The sequence below is a fragment of the Schistocerca americana genome, chromosome 2, assembly GCF_021461395.2.
Source record: "Schistocerca americana isolate TAMUIC-IGC-003095 chromosome 2, iqSchAmer2.1, whole genome shotgun sequence".
Classification (NCBI taxonomy): Eukaryota; Metazoa; Arthropoda; class Insecta; order Orthoptera; family Acrididae; genus Schistocerca; species Schistocerca americana.
In genome coordinates, this window is record NC_060120.1 from 799034869 (window position 1) to 799058301 (window position 23433).

General features: G+C 37.8%; 2 protein-coding genes across 2 annotated transcripts in view; one reads left to right on the forward strand and one right to left on the reverse strand.

Annotated features, from left to right (window-relative positions):
- Positions 1-6115, reverse strand: part of LOC124594445 (dynein regulatory complex protein 1) — a 326671-nt gene extending 320556 nt beyond the window's left edge. The window contains exon 1 of the mRNA XM_047132821.1: positions 5906-6115. Within this exon, the coding sequence (XP_046988777.1) occupies positions 5906-6021 (116 nt within the window). The 5' untranslated portion in view covers positions 6022-6115. The remainder of the gene's footprint in view (positions 1-5905) is intronic.
- Positions 6068-23433, forward strand: LOC124595320 (60S ribosomal protein L11). The gene is made up of 6 exons (XM_047134021.1): positions 6068-6222; positions 6458-6625; positions 7005-7154; positions 15694-15841; positions 17934-18028; positions 23333-23433. The coding sequence occupies exons 1-6, from the start codon at positions 6214-6216 to the stop codon at positions 23366-23368; spliced, it is 606 nt and encodes a 201-aa protein (XP_046989977.1). The 5' UTR covers positions 6068-6213; the 3' UTR covers positions 23369-23433.

Here is a 23433-nt window from a genome sequence, read left to right on the forward strand (position 1 = left end):
CTGATTCTGTAGCCACTTCAGTCATCACCTACACCTGAAATTTGCTATGGAGAGATGGAACCGCAATCACAAGATGATGCCTAGGAATACTAACGTCATTTTGTAGCATTCCGATTACTTCAAGCTTTAGTCTGATGACTTGGTACAGTGAATTTGCTGTTTTCTACAGGCCACCTCACATTGGCCCTCACAGCACCATCACATCATGGCAACTTCACATCAGGGAGTATTCACAATGTCCATCACGTCAAGTCAATTAAAGTCATTTGATGTCAACTCGCATTGATGTTCTCAGCCGTTTTTACGTGAGAATTGTGGTCTTTGCAAGATAAGTCATAGTCTACATAAACAACAGGACAGCATACATGCATAGATACTGGAGTCCACATTTGTATGAAAATGTCACTTATCGGACTCGAATGGTTTGCTGGTCTACGGATAGCTTGTATGTTAGAGGAAGAAGACAGAAGTGAGAAACAACACAAAAAAGGAGTATGAGTCCAAAAAATGTCATTATGTGCTACTGTACAGAGTGGAATCTGCATTTTGTAGATATTTTAGAAAGCTCAAGCTCCAATTTCTTCATTTCTTCTACCAAATTACGCCCAGAACTATAAAAACAAACGTAGATGTTAGGAATTGCCATCACACTCCATGAAAAATTTGTTTGCCTAAGGTTACTTTTCGTTGCCAATATCAGTGCAGATTTTAATGTAATAGTCGTATCTCCCTCAATACTCGTATCTCCTTCAAGATTTACAGTTTTTCTTTAAATCCTGTACTTGTCTTTTAATAGTTCAAGTGTCTTATTTGTACTAGGGTTAGCTAGTGAGACCACATAAATAATGACCATTGGTGCCTGCAAAACTATTTCACACACAATCCAGAGAGCTAATTGACAGAAAATAAGCTTACCACTAACACATACACTATTTAAACAAACAATGCTAATAAATTACTTGATGTATACATCTAAAAAAATTGCAACTGTTGCTGTTTCTGAAGGTTTCAGCCCATTTCTTTATTAACCATTACAAATTCCTCACAAGATACAAATTAATTCTACTTAATAATCTTTTTTATTCTGGCCACAGCACTTTTTTCTCTTCAAGTTGCAGCCATATTCCGGTCCATTTCACTATAAAACATTAAATACGATATCTGAAGGTATAAAAACTGATTTTATGAGTATACTAGAGGGCAAGTAATTTAGTATGTTCATGTCATACAATTTGAGACTGCAGTCTCACTGCTTCAATTAACCTTTCATCATTCATTACAAAATCATAAATTTAAATGAAAGAAATAACCAAAGATATTGAACTGTTTTTTCGCATAAAATGCACTTACACAACACGGCAGCATATATACGTGTATGCTGGCGTCCTCATTTGTACAAAAATTAAGTTTATGGTATTGGAAGTGGTTTGCAGGTCCCAGGGATAGTTTGTATACTGCAGAAGGAAGACAGAAGTGCGAAACAATGCAATAAAAGGTTGCAATAAAAGGTGTGGGTCCGAAAGATTGCATTACATGGAACAGAAGTGGAATTTCACACACTCTACGAGACACTTGAGGAAGAGGTATCTGCATTTTATAAATGTTTTAGAAAGTTGAAGCTCCAATTCTTCCATTTGTTACGTCAAATTGCGCCCAGAATTACTAAAAGGAACACTCTTTCGAGCTGCTATTACACTCCACGAAAAACTGCTTTGTTTAAAATAAAATTTAGTTGCTAGTTAGTTTAAGGTTACGTTTTGTGCCATGTCATATCTCCCTCACTGTCTTTCCCTTAAATATTTATAGCATCCTTTCCTTTACATCTTCTATTTGGCTTTCAATAATTCAAGTGCCTTATTTGAACTGGGGTTAGCTAGTGACCACTGCTTTTTGCAAAACTATTTCACAGACGATCCACTGAGCTGCTTAACAATAAATCAGCCTGCTAAAACCACATATATACACAAACAACTCTAATACATTACTTGATGTACACTTAATAAGTTATTTTTTCCCATTATTACAGTGTCTGGAAGTTTCAGTACATTTCTTCATCACATATTACAAATACCTGAGAACATACAAATAAATTCCAGTTATTAATCTACCTAACTGTACACATAGTACTCTTGTCACTCCAGGTTTCAGTCATATTGCAATCCATTTCATAGTAAAATATTAAATATGGTTCCGGTATGTATAATAATTTGCTTTATAAATACAACACAGAACAATTAATTTAGTACATTCATATTACACAATTCAGACAGCTGCCTTCCTGCTTCAATTAATCTTTTATGATTAATTATAAAATTATAATTTTAAACAAAGTAAATAACTAAACGAAACAATTTACAGCAGATTAAAAAATAATGAATAAAAAGACTTAGAATAACAACTTATTTCAAGAATGAAAAGCGTGATGAAACGGAGAACAGAGAAGAGTACATGGCTGTGTATTGAGAGGAAATTAGCTAGTGGATCACATGGTCAACAACAGATGATCATATCAGCCATCAAAGCGTTCTTCTCAAGAAACCTTGACAGTGCTGTGACAGGACATGACGGACACTGTGGATGGCGCCATTTCAAATACATTATGAAATGTTCTGTGGGACATGACATGATGGTCTGTGTGAACTGGCCCTTAAGCGTTCTTGATATTATGAAAAATTTTTGTGATTATTTTACTGTTGTATAGTTTGTGTTCCGTGAGTAAATAGATACTGACATCGGTTTGTTGGCCATATTTAACAGTTCCACTGCTGTGGGCGTGTATACACGCCCAGCTACGTTTTTCCCCAGGTGTTGTGGACAGGCGCTGCTTGGATTTTCGCACTGCACAATGGACGTCTGAATGCATCCTGAGACGCCGATCTCTCACTTCTGCGGCCGTGTGATTTCCAGTTCTTGGTGAATAAAAAGGTTTCGAGTATTTATAATATAATATGTACCACATTCCGTGCTATATTTGCAAAAAATCTCGTTTCGATATCTAGAATCATTTATGAGATATGACGATTTTTATGGCGACATGATTCGCGATGTGCCAAAACGTGAATGGGCGAGTCGCGCGTGACCCTCCTTCGAATATAAAACCTACTAACTCGAGAACGAAATTAAATTTTGTTCTGCTTTCTATGCAATGCATTTTTATCTGTGCAAAATCTCTAAAGTTTCGCGCAATGTTCTACTAAATTTGATGCAGCACAGTAACCATGGCATATAACGAGAGGAAATTCAGTTCTTTATTAAGCGAAGATATTAGGCTGTAAGATGTGTAAAAATTTAATTTTTAACCTAATAATTTTTAAATGTATTTCAAAGCAGCTGGCAAGTGCGCATGGATGGAACTGGGCGCGTCGCGCCCGACCGTCCATCGGATATAAAACCCAATAACTCCTGAAAGAAATGTGATACCGTTCTGCTCTCAATTTCAAATAAAATGTCAGCATCTTGTCTGCATTTCATTCATTGCAATTTATGAGCTAAAATGAATCATATGCAAAGTTGGCGCAATGCGTTTTTACACCTGTGAGCTCTTTAAAATTTCTTGTAATTCTTTACTGAGTTTGATGGAGCGCAGTAAGTATGATAAATAACGAAAAGAAATTCAGCTCTTTATCGAGGGGAAGAGTTGAGGATTCCTAAGAATGGGATACAGCCCGTCGGCTTCAAACACTGACGCCAGAAGTTACCGCAGATGATGTATTCCACAGATTTAATAGCAAAGACGGATTTTGAGAAACAATGCAGGACACAGAAAACAGTTAGTAGGCATGTATCACACACATTCATATTTCGAACATAATGTTATGAATATCGCTTCTTTGAGACCTAGTATCCTATTGTGCGGTTCATACTAGTACTAGCGAAGGCAGAAAGACCGACGTACTTAAAATTTGTTTCTCATACTTCAATTGACCTATATAAGTCAGCTAATGCTAGCGAAGACGAAAAAATCGATGTATGTAACACTGGCATCATGTACCTTAGTTGAACTACATGAAGGCGATAAAACGCAACATACATAAAATTTGTATCCCCTATATTGGTCAACTGAAAAATAGGATACTAATGCTTGCGAAGGCGAAAAACAGCGAGGTACATAGATTTGTATCTCGCATCCCGTACCTCTGTAGTTCAACTGAGGTACAGGATGCCAATGTTATGCATGTCGCTTTTTTCGCCTTTGCTAGCCCTAGCATCCCATTCTTCAGTTGACCTACACAGGTCGACTGAAGTACGGAATACAAATTTTTCGTATGTCAGTCTTTTCCCCTTAGATAGTATTAGTATTGACTGAAATATATCGTATTTAATGCTAGTACTAGCGAAGGCGAAAAAAGTCGACAACTGTAAAATTTACATTCCATACTACAGTTGACAAACCATGCTTCAAGTATTCCATATTCATAGAAGTGGCTAAATCCATACCTTCAGACGAAAGTCAAAAAGCAAAAATTGTCCTGAATGAAAAGCAGTTCTTTCAAAATATCTAAAACTCACTAAGAATGGAAATAAGTACCAATTGAATTGGAACGAAGAAATGATTTAAATTAGTGCAAGTTACAAAAATTGCACACAATGTCTAGCCCTGTCTTTTAGAAACACATTTATTTCGGTTTACAATGATGACACCTCGACACACGAGATAACGGCTTTATTATCTACGGCTCGAAAATAAAGACATTAATATCTATTAGTAAAATATGACATCTAGAATGAAATTTTCACTCTACAGCGGAGTGTGCACTTATATGAAACTTCCTGGCAGATTAAAACTCTGTATTGGACGGATACTCGAGCTCGGGACCTTTTGCTTTCGCAGGCAAGTGCTTTGCCAACTGAGCTACCCAAGCACGAATCACGCCCCGTCCTCACAGCTTTAATTCCACCAGTACCCCGTCTCCTACCTTCCAAACTTCACAGAAGCTCTCCTGCGAACCTTGCAGAACTAGCACTCCAGGAAGAAAGGATATTGCGGAGACATGGCTTAGCCACAGCCTGGGGGCTGTTTCTAGAAAGAAATTTTCACTCTACAGCGGAGTGTGCGTTGGTATGAAACTTCCTGGCAGATTAAAACTGTGTGCCGGGCCGAGACTCGAACACTAGAGAGCACTTGCCCGAGAAAGGCAAAGGTCCCGAGTTCGAGTCTCGGTCCGGCACACAGTTTTAATCTGCCAGGAAGTTTCAAAATGTGACATCATTGGTCAAAGCCAAGGGTGGTATTCCATTCTTCAGTTGACCTGTAAGATGCGCAAAATTCCAATTTTTTCAAATAATAGTCCTCAAAGAATTGGTTGTGAAGTACTTCATATCGGCCGTAAAGCCGTCTCTCAGCAGATGCAGCAGTGTTTGTCTTTAAGTCATTTCAAAAGTCGCTTCGGCACGGAATACAAAGAGCATATCTAAAGCAGCGAAAGAATTACTACTTAATTATAACGTATTTCCTCGAATACTCCAAAGATACGATTCGATTATTTCTTTGAAAAGGCAATGACCGATAGTTTTCGTTATCTGATCTTCTATCCCCTCTGTAGCGATCTAGACGTCTACAAGATTATGTATCCTAATACTTCTCCTTTCGATATGCATGTATGATATGAATGCTTCCAGCACTGTTTGAACCACAGTGTTAATAAGATATATGTTAAAGGGTACGTAGGTTAAAAATTTTGTTACGGTAACATACAAAGATAGTAAAAGGTAATTCGTATTCACTTGGAAAATTTTCAAGAAACAATGTTAAATTTCTATTCAAATAACAGTACGAAACTTGTGAGGAATTGAAGACGATCTCTTCCCGAGAAGTGTTACAAAAATTCCATAATTCATATTTTCACATACTATGCTAAATTATTAGCAGCTTTAACTGTTACGAGTGGCTCGACAAAGCACTAACCTTTTCGCAGCTTCCAATCGCCTTTGAATGCGCTGGCGGCGCGCGAGTTTCCGTTCATTTGGATCATCTGATGTAACTTTCAATTCCTCTGATTCTTGCAATGAAATTCCTTCCATTTCTATTTCTAATAACTTGTTTCCGCTGCCGTGCACCTGCTGATTTTTGTTACTTCGTTACTAGTTGCTAATAGCAACGTTGTTTCTGTACATCTTTGTGAAGAGACGTGTGGTACATCTTTCGGAGATGTTTTAGAATTTCTTTGAATTAAAACTCAACACGCAAAGGAAGTTCTTTCTCAAACGTGGAAAATGGCGGGGGTAAGTTGGTTTGACCATGGTGGTTGATATCCGAACACATCGTAATTTAAAGTCAAAATGTCTGCGTACTTAATAGCTGCCTTGAAAATGTTACATATTTAGAAGTCTGAGTTAGTGGAAAATGTATTGATGAGACATTGCTGTCTCACGTGTTACTGTTGTTGCAATATGTACATGCATTATTTATCCATGGTATGGTGAAATTCTATTGAATGTACTATGTTCATTAATTTAGGAAAAGGGTAAAGCAGCTGGTAAGACACCAGCGAAAGCGGCCTCCGAAGTATCGAGGAAGGAACCAAAAGACAAGACCAAGAATCCGATGCGCGAAGTTCGCATCAGGAAATTGTGCCTAAACATTTGCGTCGGTGAATCTGGTGACAGATTAACAAGAGCAGCGAAGGTGTGTAACAACTTAGTAATCATTAAATGGCGTAGTTGTAAGCATTTAATGGCGTAGTTGTAAGAAATATGTGACCCGTTGTTAAGGCACTTATTTTGCCCAGTGCCAGAAAATTAATTTGCATTGAAACTATTCAAGAAAGATTAATAGACGGTGATTTCTTGGGTTTTATTGTGGTGACAAAATTTTTGTTAGTCTTGGATATAGGTAATTTTCTAAGTTTAAAATTGCTGAGATAGTGAGGTCATTTTCTTTGCAAAAGCCAAATCGTGGTAGCGTCATGTTACTTTTAAAACCTAATTTGCTTCTCTGCCGTGGATTTTCGTTAGTACATGAGTCACATTTACCATCTTCATTTACAAAGTGTTTTTGTCATCAGGTGTTGGAACAGCTCACAGGCCAACAACCTGTTTTTTCTAAGGCGAGGTACACTGTAAGGTCGTTTGGTATTAGACGTAATGAGAAGATTGCTGTACATTGTACAGTGAGAGGCGCCAAAGCAGAAGAGATCCTAGAACGAGGGTTGAAGGTAGGTTGTTTTGTGTGTGTGTGTGTGTGTGTGTGTAAGTAAGGTTGATGTAATAACAGAACACTTCTTTTCTGTGAATCACTTAAATCAGTAGAATAAGTGATTAATATATTATCTGTAATATCTTTAGTTGAATTTGCTCCCTGTTAAAGTGCACAGTGCCATTTGTGTATGAAAAGAAATTGCTAGATACACATTGCAGGAGGTATGGTACATATTACATGGCTTGTGAAGTTTGGTTATATGTTAAATTACTGCAATGAAATACAGCAATTATAGGATTAAGATTACTGGTATTTAATGGGTTCTGATTACTACTTTGTCACATGAAATGTATTGATGCACATTACAGCAAGGTCTTCTGTGCCTGTGTTTAGTGGACCATATAGATTCATGACCAGTGTTCAGGTACTTAATGTTTGGAAATTGTTGCTTCGACTTCTGGTTATGTATTCCTTCTTAAGATATTTTAAAAATGTTTAGCCGGCTGACGGTACTTCTGTTCTCGTAAGTGCTGATTTTATCTCAGTCATTAGAATGTGTTTGGTGGGAATGAAGCGATTTTGTTATATGAAAGGAATTCGTAGTAAATTGTGGTGGGTAGTATGTTGTTCTGATGACCTCTTAAAGAGCATTATGAACTTTCACTCTTGGGAGGAATTATGGTGTGGTGGCTGACAGTTTTGATGGAAATCAAACGGTCTTGATTCAGTTTTCTCGTTGCAGCCATAATTAACAGGCCACAGTATGCACAGCACCTTTACATACTTGCAAACAAATGTAGAAATAGCACATGAGGTTAAAGTTGTGTATTGGATTCTCCCCATTTTTCAGTGTGGTGCAGATGTGAACATTAGGCTTTGTTGTAAGTCAATTTATCACAATTAGATATTCTTTCACATTTGTTAGCCTTGTCAACTCTCAGCTAAGTTGTCACCTTCCAGTTTATACTAAGCATTGAGTTATGCTACAAATTAGTGTGACACCACAACCAAGATTTCAGATTCAGCCATGCACGAATTACAGATCACAAATGTAATTGAATTTGAAATCATTTAAATTTGTTGGTATGTTCCACAAAGACAGCCTTGAGACTGTTGAGAGTTAAGGTCGGTAGTGACTTAAAAGAAGTGAATATTGCGATGCAGTTGTACACCTAATAAAACAGCCATGCCTGTTAGCCATCTGTCTGCAGTCTGTACTCTGCAAGATATTGGTGTGTGGCAGTAGCTTGTGTACCAGTGGCACTCCTTCTCACCTCCAACCCTATTTTTCTAGTCAAGTCACAATCGGCTTGTGGGAAGAAAAATTGCTGTAAGTCTTCATGTGGTCTTAAATTTCTGAATTTTTTTCCTTCATGATCTTTTCATGAGATATACTTACGACAAAGCAATATATTGGACTGTTCCAAAGATGGAGCAAAGGGAGGTGGTGATGCCAGAGAATGGTTTCTGTTGGATGGGGATGGTGGCAGCGATTGTGATGGCAGCAGGGCAGAGGCTGTTTCCACCTGTGTGTCAGAAGCTGATGTGTGGGAGAGGGGGACTGTAATAACAGTTGTAAAGCAGCTATTGAAATCGAGCCACTGGGTGGTCATCTCTGCCCCCCTGACAATATATGTGGGTGGAGAGGAAGTTAGTCATGTCCATGAAAATTCCATGCCTCTGATAGTTCAATACACCTCTGACAGTACTATAGCAGGGTATGTGGGGTGGGTGTGGAACACACATCCTGCACCTGAGTCTTTCATGTGGGAAGGGGTTTGGACTAATGATGGACTGTGATAATTCTTTGGCTGCGTGGGAAGTGGAATTCCACATTGGGGAAGTAGGAAATATTGTGGATGATGATAGTTTTACCAGGCACGGTGACAAGTAGCCTAAACCCTTTGCGTCTTAACTACTCTTAGTGTGGACAGTTAATAATTGCAGATACATTCCTCATTTTGTGTTGTGTTAGATGGAATTTAACGAGAGCTATAGGATTAATAGTTTGGTCCATGGATTATTAACTGTACATGTCAGAATGATTGGTTGCTTGAAGGAGAGTATTTGTGACTCCATAACAGAAGTATAATTGTAACAAGAGTTGCCAGTTACTTATAAATATAAGAAGTTAAGGAAATGTAGAGTGTGTGTATGCTGTGTAAGATTATAAGTCCAATCAGTGCATTCACTTGGTCCAACTAGGCACTGTTGTCTTATTTGGTAAATGTTGAATGCTAAAGCAATTTGTGACTTCCAAATTAGTGCTTGGCTTTATAGCATAAATATTTCACATCACATACATAATTTTTTAATGAAATTATAAGAAGCAGCATCCTTTTAAAACTCTTTGGATATTCTCAATAAATTGGATGCAAATCAGGCTTAACACACAAGGCTGGCACTGTTATTTGCTATTATTCTTCCTTGGTAATTGACTATGTCTTTTACGGCTCAGTGTTATTTTGTTTTTTACCAAAAGTATTTCGCTTCTGTGTAGTGAAATGTGCAATGTACTATTACTTGGAAACCTGTACTGAATGCACGTAGTATGTGTATAACAACCAATGAACGATAACTGAAAAATACAAACCAATTAAGATACTACCTCTGAGTAGGTGGAACACATTTGATTGGAAACCATATAAATATTTTCTGTTGCTTGACAAGGAATTGTTTTTATCAGTAGGATAAAAGGATCTATTGTGCTGTAGGCAGAGCATGTTGTCAGGCTTTACTGCACACGCACAGCAGTGGACACTTTTCAAGCAGATGGGGCTTTTCACACAGCTTGAACACATGTCCTGTCTGTTTCATTGCTTGGTAATCTCTAGTGCTAGTTGTCAACCCCATTGGAATTTTATGCCATATAAGATTCCATCATTCCAAAACTAAAGCATTAGGCAGTTGTCATTACAATTTGAGTGCTAAGAAAATGCCCTGCTTATGATGATGCCTTGAAGCTGTGTCAAAAGGACTTTTTTGTGTAGTAAAACTCTAAAAATGGCATTGTTGGTGTACAACAGTGTTACATGCTCTTTCCAGTTCTACATCTAGCTACTGCTGTTTGTCTTGTATCTCATGAATCCTACATTTGCACTAACAGGGTGTATATGCTCTGGGAAGTCTGTTAAAAACCCGAACATTTTCCATTGTTTTAGTCTTCAGTCAAATTTTTGTAATTTTGACTGGTAAGGATTGAAAGACAGCAAAATGTGCTATATGCTCTAAGACGAAGACTGTGGAATATTTCATAATAATAAACTATTGCCGACAAGTGTGATGTCACAACTGCTTGCATTGAGTTCCTGTGAGCAGTTGAGTTGCATATGGTAGTTCCCTATCCTGTTTCCGGCTACTTGAAGTGTGGCTAGCAGTAACAAGCAGCCAGATGTCACCTGGAAAAAAATTTCTGGTGTGCCCCAAACTGCCAGTCATGCTTGCACATAGCAGTCTGGATTGTAGTGGGGAGGTGGTTAATCTCCATGGAAGCAGTGTTTACATTCAGTGGTTTTGCCGTTTCCTCTTCGTTTACACTTCTCACGCCAAATGAAAGCAAACGGATTTCTGTCTGGTTGGGAGCTATTAAGTGAATTAAAATACATTCACATAATTCCCAAAGGCTAACATGTTGCCAGTTTGTTTTCGGATTTTATTTTATTGCCACATTTTTGTCAGTCGCCGTGCAGAACAATTTTTGTCAGTTTGGTAAATAACTGTGGCTTTTATTAATCTTTTTCCCAGAGGCCATCAATTTAATGGAAACAGAAGTGTTTTATTCCACACTATTGATTAGTTTCAATTGAATTTCAAGCCTGTGCATAACTGTGCTCTTTAAGCTGAATTTTCGTAAGGTTTACGAAAACATCCTATTTCTTTTATAACATCATGTAAGTTCTCTTAATACTATATATGTATCAATACGAGCCTCCTACATCACCGTAGCTGCCCATGCGCAGTAATGCCTGTTCTTCAGTACTCTGGCAACTGCTGAAACAAAGCTATATCCAACAGGTCGCCAGAAAATACTGTGAATGGTGCTTTGGTTATGTTATGTGAATGTACAGTGATTTTCTGAAATCACTGAGCATTTCACTCTCATTTAAAACTTAACACATTGAGGACTAACCACATAGAATAATTTTGAGCCCTGAAGCCCAGACATTGTCATTATTCAAAATTTTGCTGGCACATTTACGTGAGGTATCTTAAAGTGTAACAGGTGCAAAAAAAGAGCATACTATATGTGAATGTTTCACTTGTCTGGAGCTACACTGTGTTCATTAATTTAAACCATTAACTTCTCCTATTTGTGTGGACACACTACTTAATGGTGATGGTGCAGTTGACTGACAGTCACGTGTCCTGTACTCTGGATATCTGCTGTCATTGGCTGGCGAGATCACATAACATGAGCTAAAATTAGTTTACAAAAGCGCGTTTCGATCTGGATTTCGATGCTTCGGTAACTAACATGGTGTTCCAAATCTATAATTTTGTAATTCATAGTAACACAAATACAAAAATACACAATGTATTGTAATCTGAAAATTTACAGCGTAAGAGTTTCTGAACATCGCAGGTCTTTCCAAAACTTTTTTGCAAAGTTTTTTCGTTCTCTGAAGTTTGATGCTGGTGTATAAAACCTTTACCATTAAAAGGGTTGATATTTTTACGGCTCCAAGGGAAATTATACTATTGCTTTTTTTCACTTTAGAAGAAGTGTATTTTCATGTGGGGAAGTGCATTTTTAACTGGGAATACACCCTGACTGAAACACAGCCAGAAAGCGGTTACAACACATTGCTGTTCTAAGAGAGCAGAACGTTCTCTGTACGGTTTGTTTTTTCAGAGAAGTTATGCGCACACACACACACACACACACACACACACACACACACACACACACACCTTGTACTTTGTATGCTGTTACTTCCAACAGACTGATGTCAATATGTAAACACTGTGATGGTGTGAAATAGGTAATACTGGAAAAGAGAACTTCTACCTGTATCTGTTGGTTTTGCACTGGCCATCGTTCTTTCCTGAGCCAGGACAGTATCTCAGCTGGATGGAGATTGCAACCACATTTGTTATGCTATTAAACCAAACATGTACTGTGTAAAGTCTCTGGTCTCATGCTGTTACGCACTCTTGATTCTTGGTATTGCAGGGGGGAAGGTCTCGGACATTACAAAGAGATTGTCCATATTTGGCTGGTCACTTGCGTTTTATATATTGGCTCAATACCAATATTTGGGCGTAACGTTGCAGAGCGATATGAAGTGGGACAACCATGTAATGTCAGTTGTGGGGAAGGTGCATAGTAGTCTTCGGTTCATTGGTAGAGTTTTGGGATGATGTGGTTCATCTGTAAAGGAGACTGCTTATAAAACACTAATATGACCTATTCTTGAGTACTGCTCGAGTGTTTGGGATCCCTATCAGGTAGGATTGAGGGGGGACACAGAAGCAGTTCAGAGGCGGGCTGCTAGATTTGTTACAGGTAGGTTTGATCATCACGTGAGTGTTACGGAAATACTTCAGGAACTCGGGTGGGAGTCTCTGGAGGAAAGGAGGTGCTTTTTTGTGAAGCGCTACTGAGGAAATTTAGAGAACCAGCATTTGAGGCTGACTGCAGTACAATTTTACTGCCGCCAACTTATATTTCATGGAAAGACCACAAAGATAAAGGAGATTAGAGCTCGTACGGAGGCATATAGGCAGTCTTTTTTCCCTCGTTCTGTTTGGGAGTGGAACAGGGAGAGACGATGCTAGTTGTGGTATGAGGTACCATCAGCCACGCACCGTATGGTGGATTGAGGAGTATGTTTGTTGATGAAAACCGAGAGCATTTAAAAATGTATCTAAAATGCTTTACCGGTGAAATATTACAACCAAAAAAATGCTTGAGTGAGCTCAGACATTTTTAAAGAATGGTTTTTTAACGAGCTCCTGCCACAAACTGAAAAGTTTTTGCAAGCCAACAACTTGCCCAGCAAAGCACTGTTGCTTCTAGACAATGCCATTTGTCATCCAAATGAAGATGAACCTAAAGATCAAGATGTAAAGGCCATGTTTTTGCCTCCAAATGTCACATTCTTATGTCGGCCAATGGACCAAGGGACCTTAGAGACACTGAAGAGAAACTACCGCAGAAACTTGCTTTCCTCTTTAATTAATGCTATGGACAAGGGAGAACACATGCTGGAGCAGTTGCACTGTATTTATTTGAAAGATGTAGCTTATGACGTGGTCCAATATTGGGAAATGTTGGTGCAAATACAATTGGAAAATCCTGGCAAATTTTGCTGCAGGAAAATAAAGAAAATTCTCCACATGATGAAAATCTACAGTGTCAGACGAACCAAAAATACTACTCTGTGTTCATTGTTACGAAAAGTTCCGGGGTGTGCTGACGCCACAGAGGATTCCATAAATGAATGGATTGTCCAAGATAAAGAATTTGAAGTGCCAGATGAAGAAATAGTCAACACGGTAAACGAAAAAGACGACGAAGAAGTGGATGTAGTGGAGGAAAGTGCGCCCAAGATTTCTCACTACAAAGGACATAAGGCCTTAGAAACTGCTTTAAAATATGTAGAGCAACTGGAGGAAACATCGTCTACTGAGGTTTTACTTCTTAAGAGACTACATGATTTAGCGGCAAACAGCAGGCAAACAAAAGACAGTTACTAACTTCTTCACACAGTAAATATCTATTCAATCTAATTTGATATGTATTGTATTAAATGTTTAACTCATTTGGCCTACTTTTAATTTTTTGTTTTTTTGTATTTTCCGTTTTATCCGACCTTCCACTTCTCTGGCCTTGCCGTGGCCGGTTTAAGTCAAATAATCGAGACTTATTATCCCTTATTTATTGACTTGTCATATTAACCTTCCTATTCCTACAAATTTCACTACAAAAGAACACAAATAGAAAAATAACTGCAAAATGCATCAGAGAATCTGACAAAATTTCTCTGCTCTGCAATCATGTGCCTTGGAGTACAGTTATAAATTTATTTTCTGGATTTACCCTTATTTTAGCAGATTGCTCATCATGAACTTATAGGTTGTTTCCTCAAACAGGGAGGTATTCGGTCAAAATACCTTTCCCTACATTTTGGTATGCACAAGTGACCTGCTAATTGAGCTGAATGGGTTTGCTATGTCTTGGTTCATCCTCTTGTTAGGTGTTAAAGTTTAGGCAAGTGCTTTTACATAGTTTAAAGGTTAAACTAATGTGGTGTCTCATTACATTTTCGGCATTCCTTTATAATGGTAGTCAATTATCCAGAGCTGTAGTACCAAAATAAGTCTAAGAATGTATTTTCTAAAGTTTTTGTTCTTTTATTAGTGTGTATTAACGCAACAAAGGTAAGTGAGGTGTAAAACTGTATAAAAAGTTTGTAAAAAATACGTATGTACCAAGTAAAATGAATTACAAGGAGCACAGTATGCATGCTGCTGACTTTTAATTAGCGAAGAATGACATTCTGTAAATTCAGGACGTCAACAACACAAAATAAGTAGTAGTGTGCAACCTAGAGAAGGTATGAGATTTGTAAGAGAGACCATTGATTCTGCTAAAGCTGTCAGTATATTTGAAACAATATCTATTCACTCTACTGACCAAATTTGCCAGCTTAGTCACCTTTAAATGATCATTTGTGTATGTTTGTAAGTGCAGCATTAACAGATTTCAACTTTGCCATTAAAGAAACCATACATCAAGGAATACTTAAGAGCATCGTATTTTTGTAAACCACACCAAAACGCAACATTCAACTTGAGGTGCAGATTCAAATGTCCATATTCACAATGAAATACCTGGTATTTACCTTCAGTGTGCTTGTCGAGTGGCGATTCTCTTGGTGTAATCTCTCATGTTTGGTTCTTTATTGTGGCATCATATGCGATCTGTGAGAGCCATATAATAATTGAAATTGAGTGGACAGTTCAGACTAGCCAATACCATTAAGGTAAGAACATTATGTGAATGCATTTCTATTCACTTGATAGGTCGGTCACAGAAATGTTTTGCTTTTATTTGACATATGAGCTGTGCATGAAGTAAAAACAGGAGATGGGATGACTACCACTACACTGACAGCTATGTGCATGCACACATCATGCAGCTGAGCAGTGCCAGAAAAATTTCTGCTAGCTGCTTCTGGTAATTTTTTGCAGCTACACTCACTGCAAGAATAATTTACGGACACACTCCAGTTGACCATAATTAAGAGAAACCTCTGTACAAATGCTACTTCTGCTCTATGCATGGGTTTGAGTCTGGGAAGTACTGCATGAATAAATCTAAGCATAAAAGCTGCCAGTGTAGGGCAAGACAGTTAGCTTTTTATTATAAGCACTGTGGTGTTTTGTTACATGAGCAAGAGGAATCTTATTAAAAAGTGCTGGAAGGTTTTATTTAATTTTGTATTTCAGCTTGTAATATTGCTAGTATTTTAGAGCTTTCTGGTGATATATGTAATAATTTTTGTAGCTGTTAAATCTAATTCAACAATTTTTTCACACAACTTTTTCAGGTTCGAGAATATGAATTACGAAAAGACAACTTCTCTGACACTGGTAACTTTGGTTTTGGAATTCAAGAACACATTGACTTGGGAATAAAATATGATCCCAGTATTGGGATTTATGGTTTGGACTTCTATGTTGTGCTTGGACGACCAGGTTAGTAAAATGTACTTTGTGCTTTTGTTCTGCCCACTCATTTTTGACTCCTTTAGGAACTCATTTCCCACTGCATTTACAGTGCAAGTCTGTTAATCACAGATGGATTACCCTTATTTATATTTATTTAGGTTGAGATACGGTCCACAGATTGTAACATTCTTCCACACTAGTGCGGTTGCAGGCAGCAATGAAGTAGCCATGCCTTTAAGTTGTGGTGCAAATAGAAACAATGTATCCTGTAGTCTGACAGTAAATGTTTGTTGGCGTCAAGGTAGGATCAGTCAAGGTCATTCCTCTTGTGGAAATATGGACTAACAAAGTTTTGATACAATTGATAGTCATTGTGGAAGTAACTAGACAATGTTCCTGTCTAAAGGGGACAAATTTGGTAGCTGGGTTTGGAGTATGGTTTACCACGCCCTTGTCTTCCCTTCCTCTTTTATTGTAAATGAAATGGAGTCTTATGCTGGATGTAAAAAAAAATAATAAATAAATAAAATAATAAAAAATGCTACCTTATGCACAGTCTCAGAAGCGAAGCCTTTCAAGCCCCACAGGATGAAACATGAAAGCCATGTGGTGTTTTCATTCTGAATAGCAAGGAGGATGTGTACGATATAGAGAATCCTGTGACCAAGAAGTTTCTCATGGGAAAGATGATATGGAAGAACTAATTGATTTGGATGATACAAAGGTGGTTGTTTCGCACTTTATGGGAATTCAGAGGTTGTGGTATCTTAATGCAGCAGAAGGTGGCAGATGTGTTTCATGACAAAATATTTCACATAGATGTGACTGTTGAACTGGCACAATTCTGTGAACATTCTTCATTCAGGTATGAAAGGCCCATTTGGATGGATGTCATACTGCAACAACTTGGACAACTTTCTTGAGAAAAATGGTCATTGACGAGAAATTACTGAATCAAAATTATGCCTAAAAGCACATGTCAAATACAACAGGCATTAGCAGTTTGAAAACTATGATACTGGACAGTCCATGATGGTATACAAGTATGGAAAGAATAAGGGTAAGCACTTGCCATACAGTTGAGAGGGCAGTGGAAGCAGTTTTTGAGCATATTCTTTCGTAATCGTTAACTAAGTGAACTGCGAACCTGGTGGTTGTGGAAACTAATGTGGTCGTGTGGCTAGGTAAGGTACGTTCCAGCACAGCATCGCACATTGTTATGGAAGAGACTTCAGAAATGCATTCTGGGAATTTGTTTTAAAAGATGCCAAAGTAAATCTTTAGCATTTGTATGAGACAGCTAATTACAAAAGACAGACTGCAACAGTGTTTTTAAATGAATCATCAGGATTAGTGGTCTCCCAGCAGTAGCTGGAAACACTATAGGAAGTATATTGTGGATAACAGCAGGTACATGGTTTGGTCTGATGTGAACAAAATTATTAGAAAGTACAAATATTGTGTAAACACTTATTTATTTGAACACTGTTCTGAGAGAACTAATTTAGTGTATTGAGTAGTTTCCTGATGTTAAAATGCTGAAATGAATAACATTGCCCAATGAAAAAATTTTGATAGTAGTTCTATCACTGTAGATTTGTATTACAATGTTTGAATTTGGCAGAGGAAATTTTTAAATGAAGCTCTGAATAGGATGATTCCAGGAGAAATAATAATGCAAGGAAAAGTTATGAAGGCTGTTATACTTTGTAGTTATTCAGGTGTGATAGTTTGAGTATTGGAACACCCGTTCAGTATTGACAGGAGGCAATAACAATTATTAGTATGCTAATGTAGCCAAGCACTTTTTGTTTATATTTTTTGAAGATAATGTTTATACTAAATTTTACTGTGGTGTCATTCTTCTGCCTTCACTCATTTTCAAATAGTATATTGTAAACCAGATTATTTTTAAGTAGGGAACTTAAGTTTTGCACACTATGTTCATGCGTGGCCATCAAATTGTGGCTTTGTTTAGTACAGTGTGCTAAAATAACTACTTCCTGTTGCAACACATCACTACGGCTTACTAGTGATGTTACTTTGAGAAGTTACAGTTCATTTTGAAGGATGCAGTTTCTTCTTGCATTGTCTCTTTCATGTACTAATTTTTTTACAGGGTTCAATGTAGCACACAGGAGAAGGAAAACTGGTGTGGTTGGTTTCCAGCACAGGCTTACAAAAGAAGATGCAATGAAGTGGTTCCAGCAAAAGGTAATTTCTGTTACTGTACTTTATTCAACCATTGTATATCTGGAGTGAAGAAAGAAAATTGGTTGTACTGATGGAAGAAAACAGTTGTAAATCAGTGATAATGAAAGAATTCACTAGTCTGAGTTAAAGAGAGATGCATTGAGTGTTAAAATGAATTTAAAGTTGTTTTATTGTGTAAGAATGTAATGTGGTTATGAACCTCTGTTGTCTATGATAGTCTCATTTTTTCCAACTGGTCACTTCCTGACAGGTGAGTAATGTATTAAGTTAATTTTATATATTAGTGTGCAAGAAAAAATTGGGGAGGCTGATAATCTTTTCAATGAAATATTTAGGGCACCTGCAGACTTGCTTGATACGTGCTGAGTCATTATATTGCTTATTTTGTCTCCCAGTGCTAAGTAGATGTGTATGCACTTCTGAGTCAGGGCTACCTGACAGGCTGGTCTCACCATTTTCTGTATATTTGTAGAGTGTTTTCTGCAATATGGCTTGTTACTCTAAGGTTTGTTAGTGTCTAGAGGAACACCATTGTAGTGTAAAAATTAGTTTTTGGCTCAGAAGTTTACAGTTGTTGCAAATCTACGTAGATGTGAAGATGATAATTCACTCAATAGTTTCCAATTAGATTTTGGTAACCTGTTACTGTTTGATTTGTTAGGTCATTGGAATTGTTAAATCTTTTGTGAGGATAGATTGCTACTTGGCACATAGAGATGTTGAGTTGGAGACAGGCGCAAAGAAAAGTGTTATATATTAACCCTAGCAGGACCAAGGTATTTTCCACAACCTGCATTACTGTGGGGGGGATATTCATGCCAACCTTAAAAATGTGAAAAAGCAAAATTCATTAATTTTGTTGAATTATATTAAAAATACTTTGTGAAGTGGCGTTGAAGTGTAAATAGGATCCAGAACCTGAAAATACCTTTCAGCAGGCAGTCTTAGCAATATCAATGCACTTTCAATAAGCCAGAGCAAAAATCCAACAATTGTTATTATTGCCACTCCAGACATACTTTGTAAAGAGATATTGATGTGTAAGTAAGGCCCAAAGCTGGAAATATTCATTATAATATTATCAAGGAAAGTGACATATGAGGGTTATTTCAAAAGTAAGGTTCCCAACTCTGTACCCTTATCGTGCGTGGTGCAATGAGAAATCTGGCACCACCGTGTTCGGCGGATCCCCCACCACCTATTCCAAAAACCAGCGGGCTCTGCAATGGTCAGTACCTGCCTGACAGCCATAAGCTATGGAGCCTGTCACCGCCACGTGTGAAATTTGTGCGGTCATCCAAGTTTTGCACGCAAGAAAGTTACCTCCTGGAGAAATTCCTCGGCAATTGAGTGAAATGTATGAGGAAACATGTATAAGCATGCAACACGTCCGCAAATGGTGTAGGGAGTTTGTCAACGACCGTATGGATGTCCACGACAACAAAACAGGAGGCCATCAGTCTCTGCCAAAGTTGTGGCGAAAGTTGAGCAACTCCTGCTCGAAGATGGGTGAATCACCATCCGGCAACTGGCTGCTCAAATTCCTGAGGCTTCTGAATTTTCAATTGACAGGATATTGAATGGAAAGCTAGGCTACCAGAAGGTGTGCGCGTGCTAGGTGCCGCACATGCTTTCAGAAGTCCACAAACAGCAGCGCATCGCCTTTGCTCGGAAGTCCTGGAGTGAATGCGATGAGAATAAGGAAGACTTCCTTGATTCCATTGTTACGGGGAATGAATTGTGGTGCCATTATGTTACTCCAGAAACAAAACAATTGCGGTAATGGAGACACACCGGATTGCCACCACCAAAGAAGTTTAAGCAGCAGCTGTCATCACGAAGAATCGTGGCATTGGTGTTTTGTGACCGGCATGGTGTACTGCTCATTGATTTTATGCCTAGAGGGACCACCATAAACTCGACAGGTTATTGAGAGACCTTGAAAAAGCTGACGGGCAATCCAAAATCATTGTAGGGGAAAACTCAGCAAAGGCGTAAGGCGGCACCATAATACCTATCCACATGTGTTGCAACGAACGAAGTACTTAATCAACAAATTTGGCTGTGATGTCATTAACCATCCCCCTTACAGCCCCGATTAGGCACCAAGTGATTTCCATCTGTTTCCGAAATTGAAGGAGCAACTAGGCGGTCTAAGATTCCAGATGGACAAGCATCTGCTAGTAGTAGTTTCCAAGTTTGTCGACGGGTTGGCAGCAGACTTATTTGAGGTGGGAATGCAAAAGTGGATTACTCAACAGTGAATGCATAGAAAAAATGAGGACTATGTGGAAAAACAGCTTGAAGATCGTTTCCAATGGTGTAATCGTTGTTTGAAACGACCGTCATACATTAGGTTGGTGCTTAAGTTTGTTTTGCATGTTGGTATTAAAGTTGCTGTGTGTATATAAATCGTCATTTTTTATCTGTGGTTTAGTGTCGCGGCTTGAATTTACATATTGTCATTTGGAGATAGTGTGTGGAGCACGGAAAGGAAATATTTTTCTCATTTTAAGGGGACATTGTATGTCCTATGCTGCCCAATTTTTCATAATTATTGAATGCACCTTTTTAGATACACTGAACTAGAAGTATTTACTGAAATAGTATTGTGGAGCATGTTTCTGGTGGTGGTTTTTTCCTTCCTTCAAACACTCAATTTTTTTGGTACTATTTTGTAAACAAAGGAAAATAAAAACAAAACAACTCACGATATTTTAATTACTGTGTTTCCACATGTGTTGAATCTCGTATTTGACGTGCTGTGAAAATTTCGTGTCTCTACCATCCAGTACTTTTTAGATAACACGTCATTTCTGCAAGAAATGTAGTTCAGAAATATTGAGGTTTGCAACTTTTTCCCTACAAATTCTTATACTGGCTTACATTTCCACATCTTTTATGCACTAGAATTGCCCTGGCCCACAGTTTCTCTTCTTCAGTGTCACAACAGCCCAGGGCTTGCCTCCTCCTTTCCTTTCTTGCTTCTTTAGTCATTTGTTGAGCAGCTAACTCCGCTTCACGTACACTAAGCTCATCCATTTCCCATGGTCCTAATGTCTACAGAACCTTAAGTCTTCCATAGTTCGCACCATAAAGTTATTACAGCATCAGACACTGCTAACTTGAGTCATAAGGCCAACAAACACATATTTAGGCATATGGCGTCACACAACATTATTGAAGAACTCATTCACATTCTGGGTCTTCCCAAATAAACACTTCTTTAGTAGCTCAGGATTTGCCAAATTTCTGTAAGTAGGTTTGATTGCCTCCATTACTGACAAAGGAAGAGAATGTTTGTGTGTAAATTCATGCAGGGTGCCAGAAAATTCAGTTTGCCTGTATTACACTAAGTGTTTGGTGGAGGTGGACACACAGCATGACATGGCTTTTCATTGGTTACACTCGATGAAAGAAAGTGCTCCACTCAGCTCTTTTCATCTTCTTTAAATTGTCAGTTATCTCTAATGGCCTTCCCATAATATTCCTGCATTTCATCAATTACTTTGTCTGTTAGTCTTCCAGCACACTTTATTGTCTTGACATCTGACAGTTTTGTGTATCTAGTATCAGAAACAAAGGACTGAATTGTTTATTCATAATGCCAACTTTCAAGACATAGAAGTAGACACAAAGCAAAGCAATTCACAGCCTTCTAGACTGTAGTTCCGAAGATATGACTGCTCAACTGAAATTTGAGTCACATGTTAACATTCAAAATATTGTTTGAAGGTCTTACAATTGTTTGATTTTAATGTATTATACACCAAAATGCAATGAATTTCACATACAGTGTCCTCTTAAGGAGGATCATTTTGACGTTAGTGACACTCTACATTCAGGAAGACCTTCAGGGTCTGATGAAGATTGTTTGAATGCATTACTCCACAATGATAGACATCAGTATACCTGAGAAGTGGCAAGTGTGATGAATTGTGATCATTTCACCATTATGTGATATTCGCAGCAACAGGGAACGTTCAAAAATCTAAAGTATTGGTACTGCATGCTCTAAGACAAAATCTCAAAAATTTGTGGGTGTCTGTAGGTGCATATCTGCTTGCTCATCATTAGTTAGCTCATGAATAAAAGTCTTACAGATGCAATCAAAGAGCAATGACCAGGCAGGCTGTGCGAAGTGATGCTACTCCACAATAATGTCTCGCTTTCTGCTTCACTGATAAAATGCACTAAATAGGCCCTCGGATTTTCACCTTTCCTGCTCTGTCGAACGACCTTCAAGGATCTTCACTGGATGAAAATGTGCTCAGAACATACCTCAAGAGTTCTTCACCACAGAACCACACGATTTCTACATTTGTGGAACAGATAGGTTACCCTATTGTTAGCAGACCGTTGCAAATAGTGAAGGGGAGTATATCTGTGTTCAAATCTCCCTCATACCCTTTTCTTTTTCCACAAATTTATGAACTGTCCGTCTGGTCATTGACGTTTTTGTTTGCTGTATTAAGATTTGTGTCCCTTGTGATACGATGTTCAATGCAAAACCAAGATGTAAGGAAGGGACCTACAGACATGTACCTCCTGTATGTTACACACAAGTAGTATATGTAATGACTCTTGCATTCCTTTTTGGAAGTTTGACTCTAGAATTCCTTTGTTGTAATATGGTTCACACCCATTTACAAGAGGTCTGTGCAGCATCTCACTTGCTCTCACTCATCACATTTACTTGGGACAGTAATCCAGGTGGACGGTTGATAATTTTGTGAAAAAAGTGTGTGTTTGTGTTTTTGACGAAGCTTTATTTGCGACAGTCTTTTTGTTGTGCCTATTTGCGACTCAGCATCTCTTCTTTGTTACATTCTATCCTGGGTTTTCCATTGTTTAGTATAAGACAGAATATTGTCATCTTCGAAATTAGAAAGAAGTCACTGGATACCTTCAGTGACATTTTAAAAAGAGCCTAATATATGCAGTTGTAGGGGAATTGGGTATTGAATCTCTTCCATCATTGATACATATTATATTTCATTGAGATTTTAAGGTTTGAAATTCCAGTGTTTGAATTTGCTACCAGTGAAGGAAAAAGTATGGCTATTTGATTTAATAGAATACCTTGCATGTTCTCATTATTATTATTTTTTTAACTAGTTTATTAATACATTCTAAGTTGAACATAATAATTATCAAGTATGGTGGCTAAATATGAATGTATTTGCTCAGGAATCTTGCACGGGCTGACCTTGGGTCATGTTAATTGCAATAACTTTTTGTAATGCTAATCTTATTTTTCTAGTACACTAAAATTACTAATGAAAGTTTTCTTTTGTTTTACAGTATGATGGTATTATTCTTGCTGGGAAGAAGAATTAAGAAGTTTGAAATTTGTATGACCCAATTAAAATAAAGTATTTAAAATAAAAACTATTTTTCCATTA

Excerpts from the sequence above, each read along its gene's own strand:
- LOC124595320 (XM_047134021.1), top strand. Across the intron at positions 6,626-7,004 it reads GATTAACAAGAGCAGCGAAG|GTGTTGGAACAGCTCACAGG; the intron begins GTGTGTAACAAC and ends TTTTGTCATCAG. Across the intron at positions 7,155-15,693 it reads TCCTAGAACGAGGGTTGAAG|GTTCGAGAATATGAATTACG; the intron begins GTAGGTTGTTTT and ends CAACTTTTTCAG.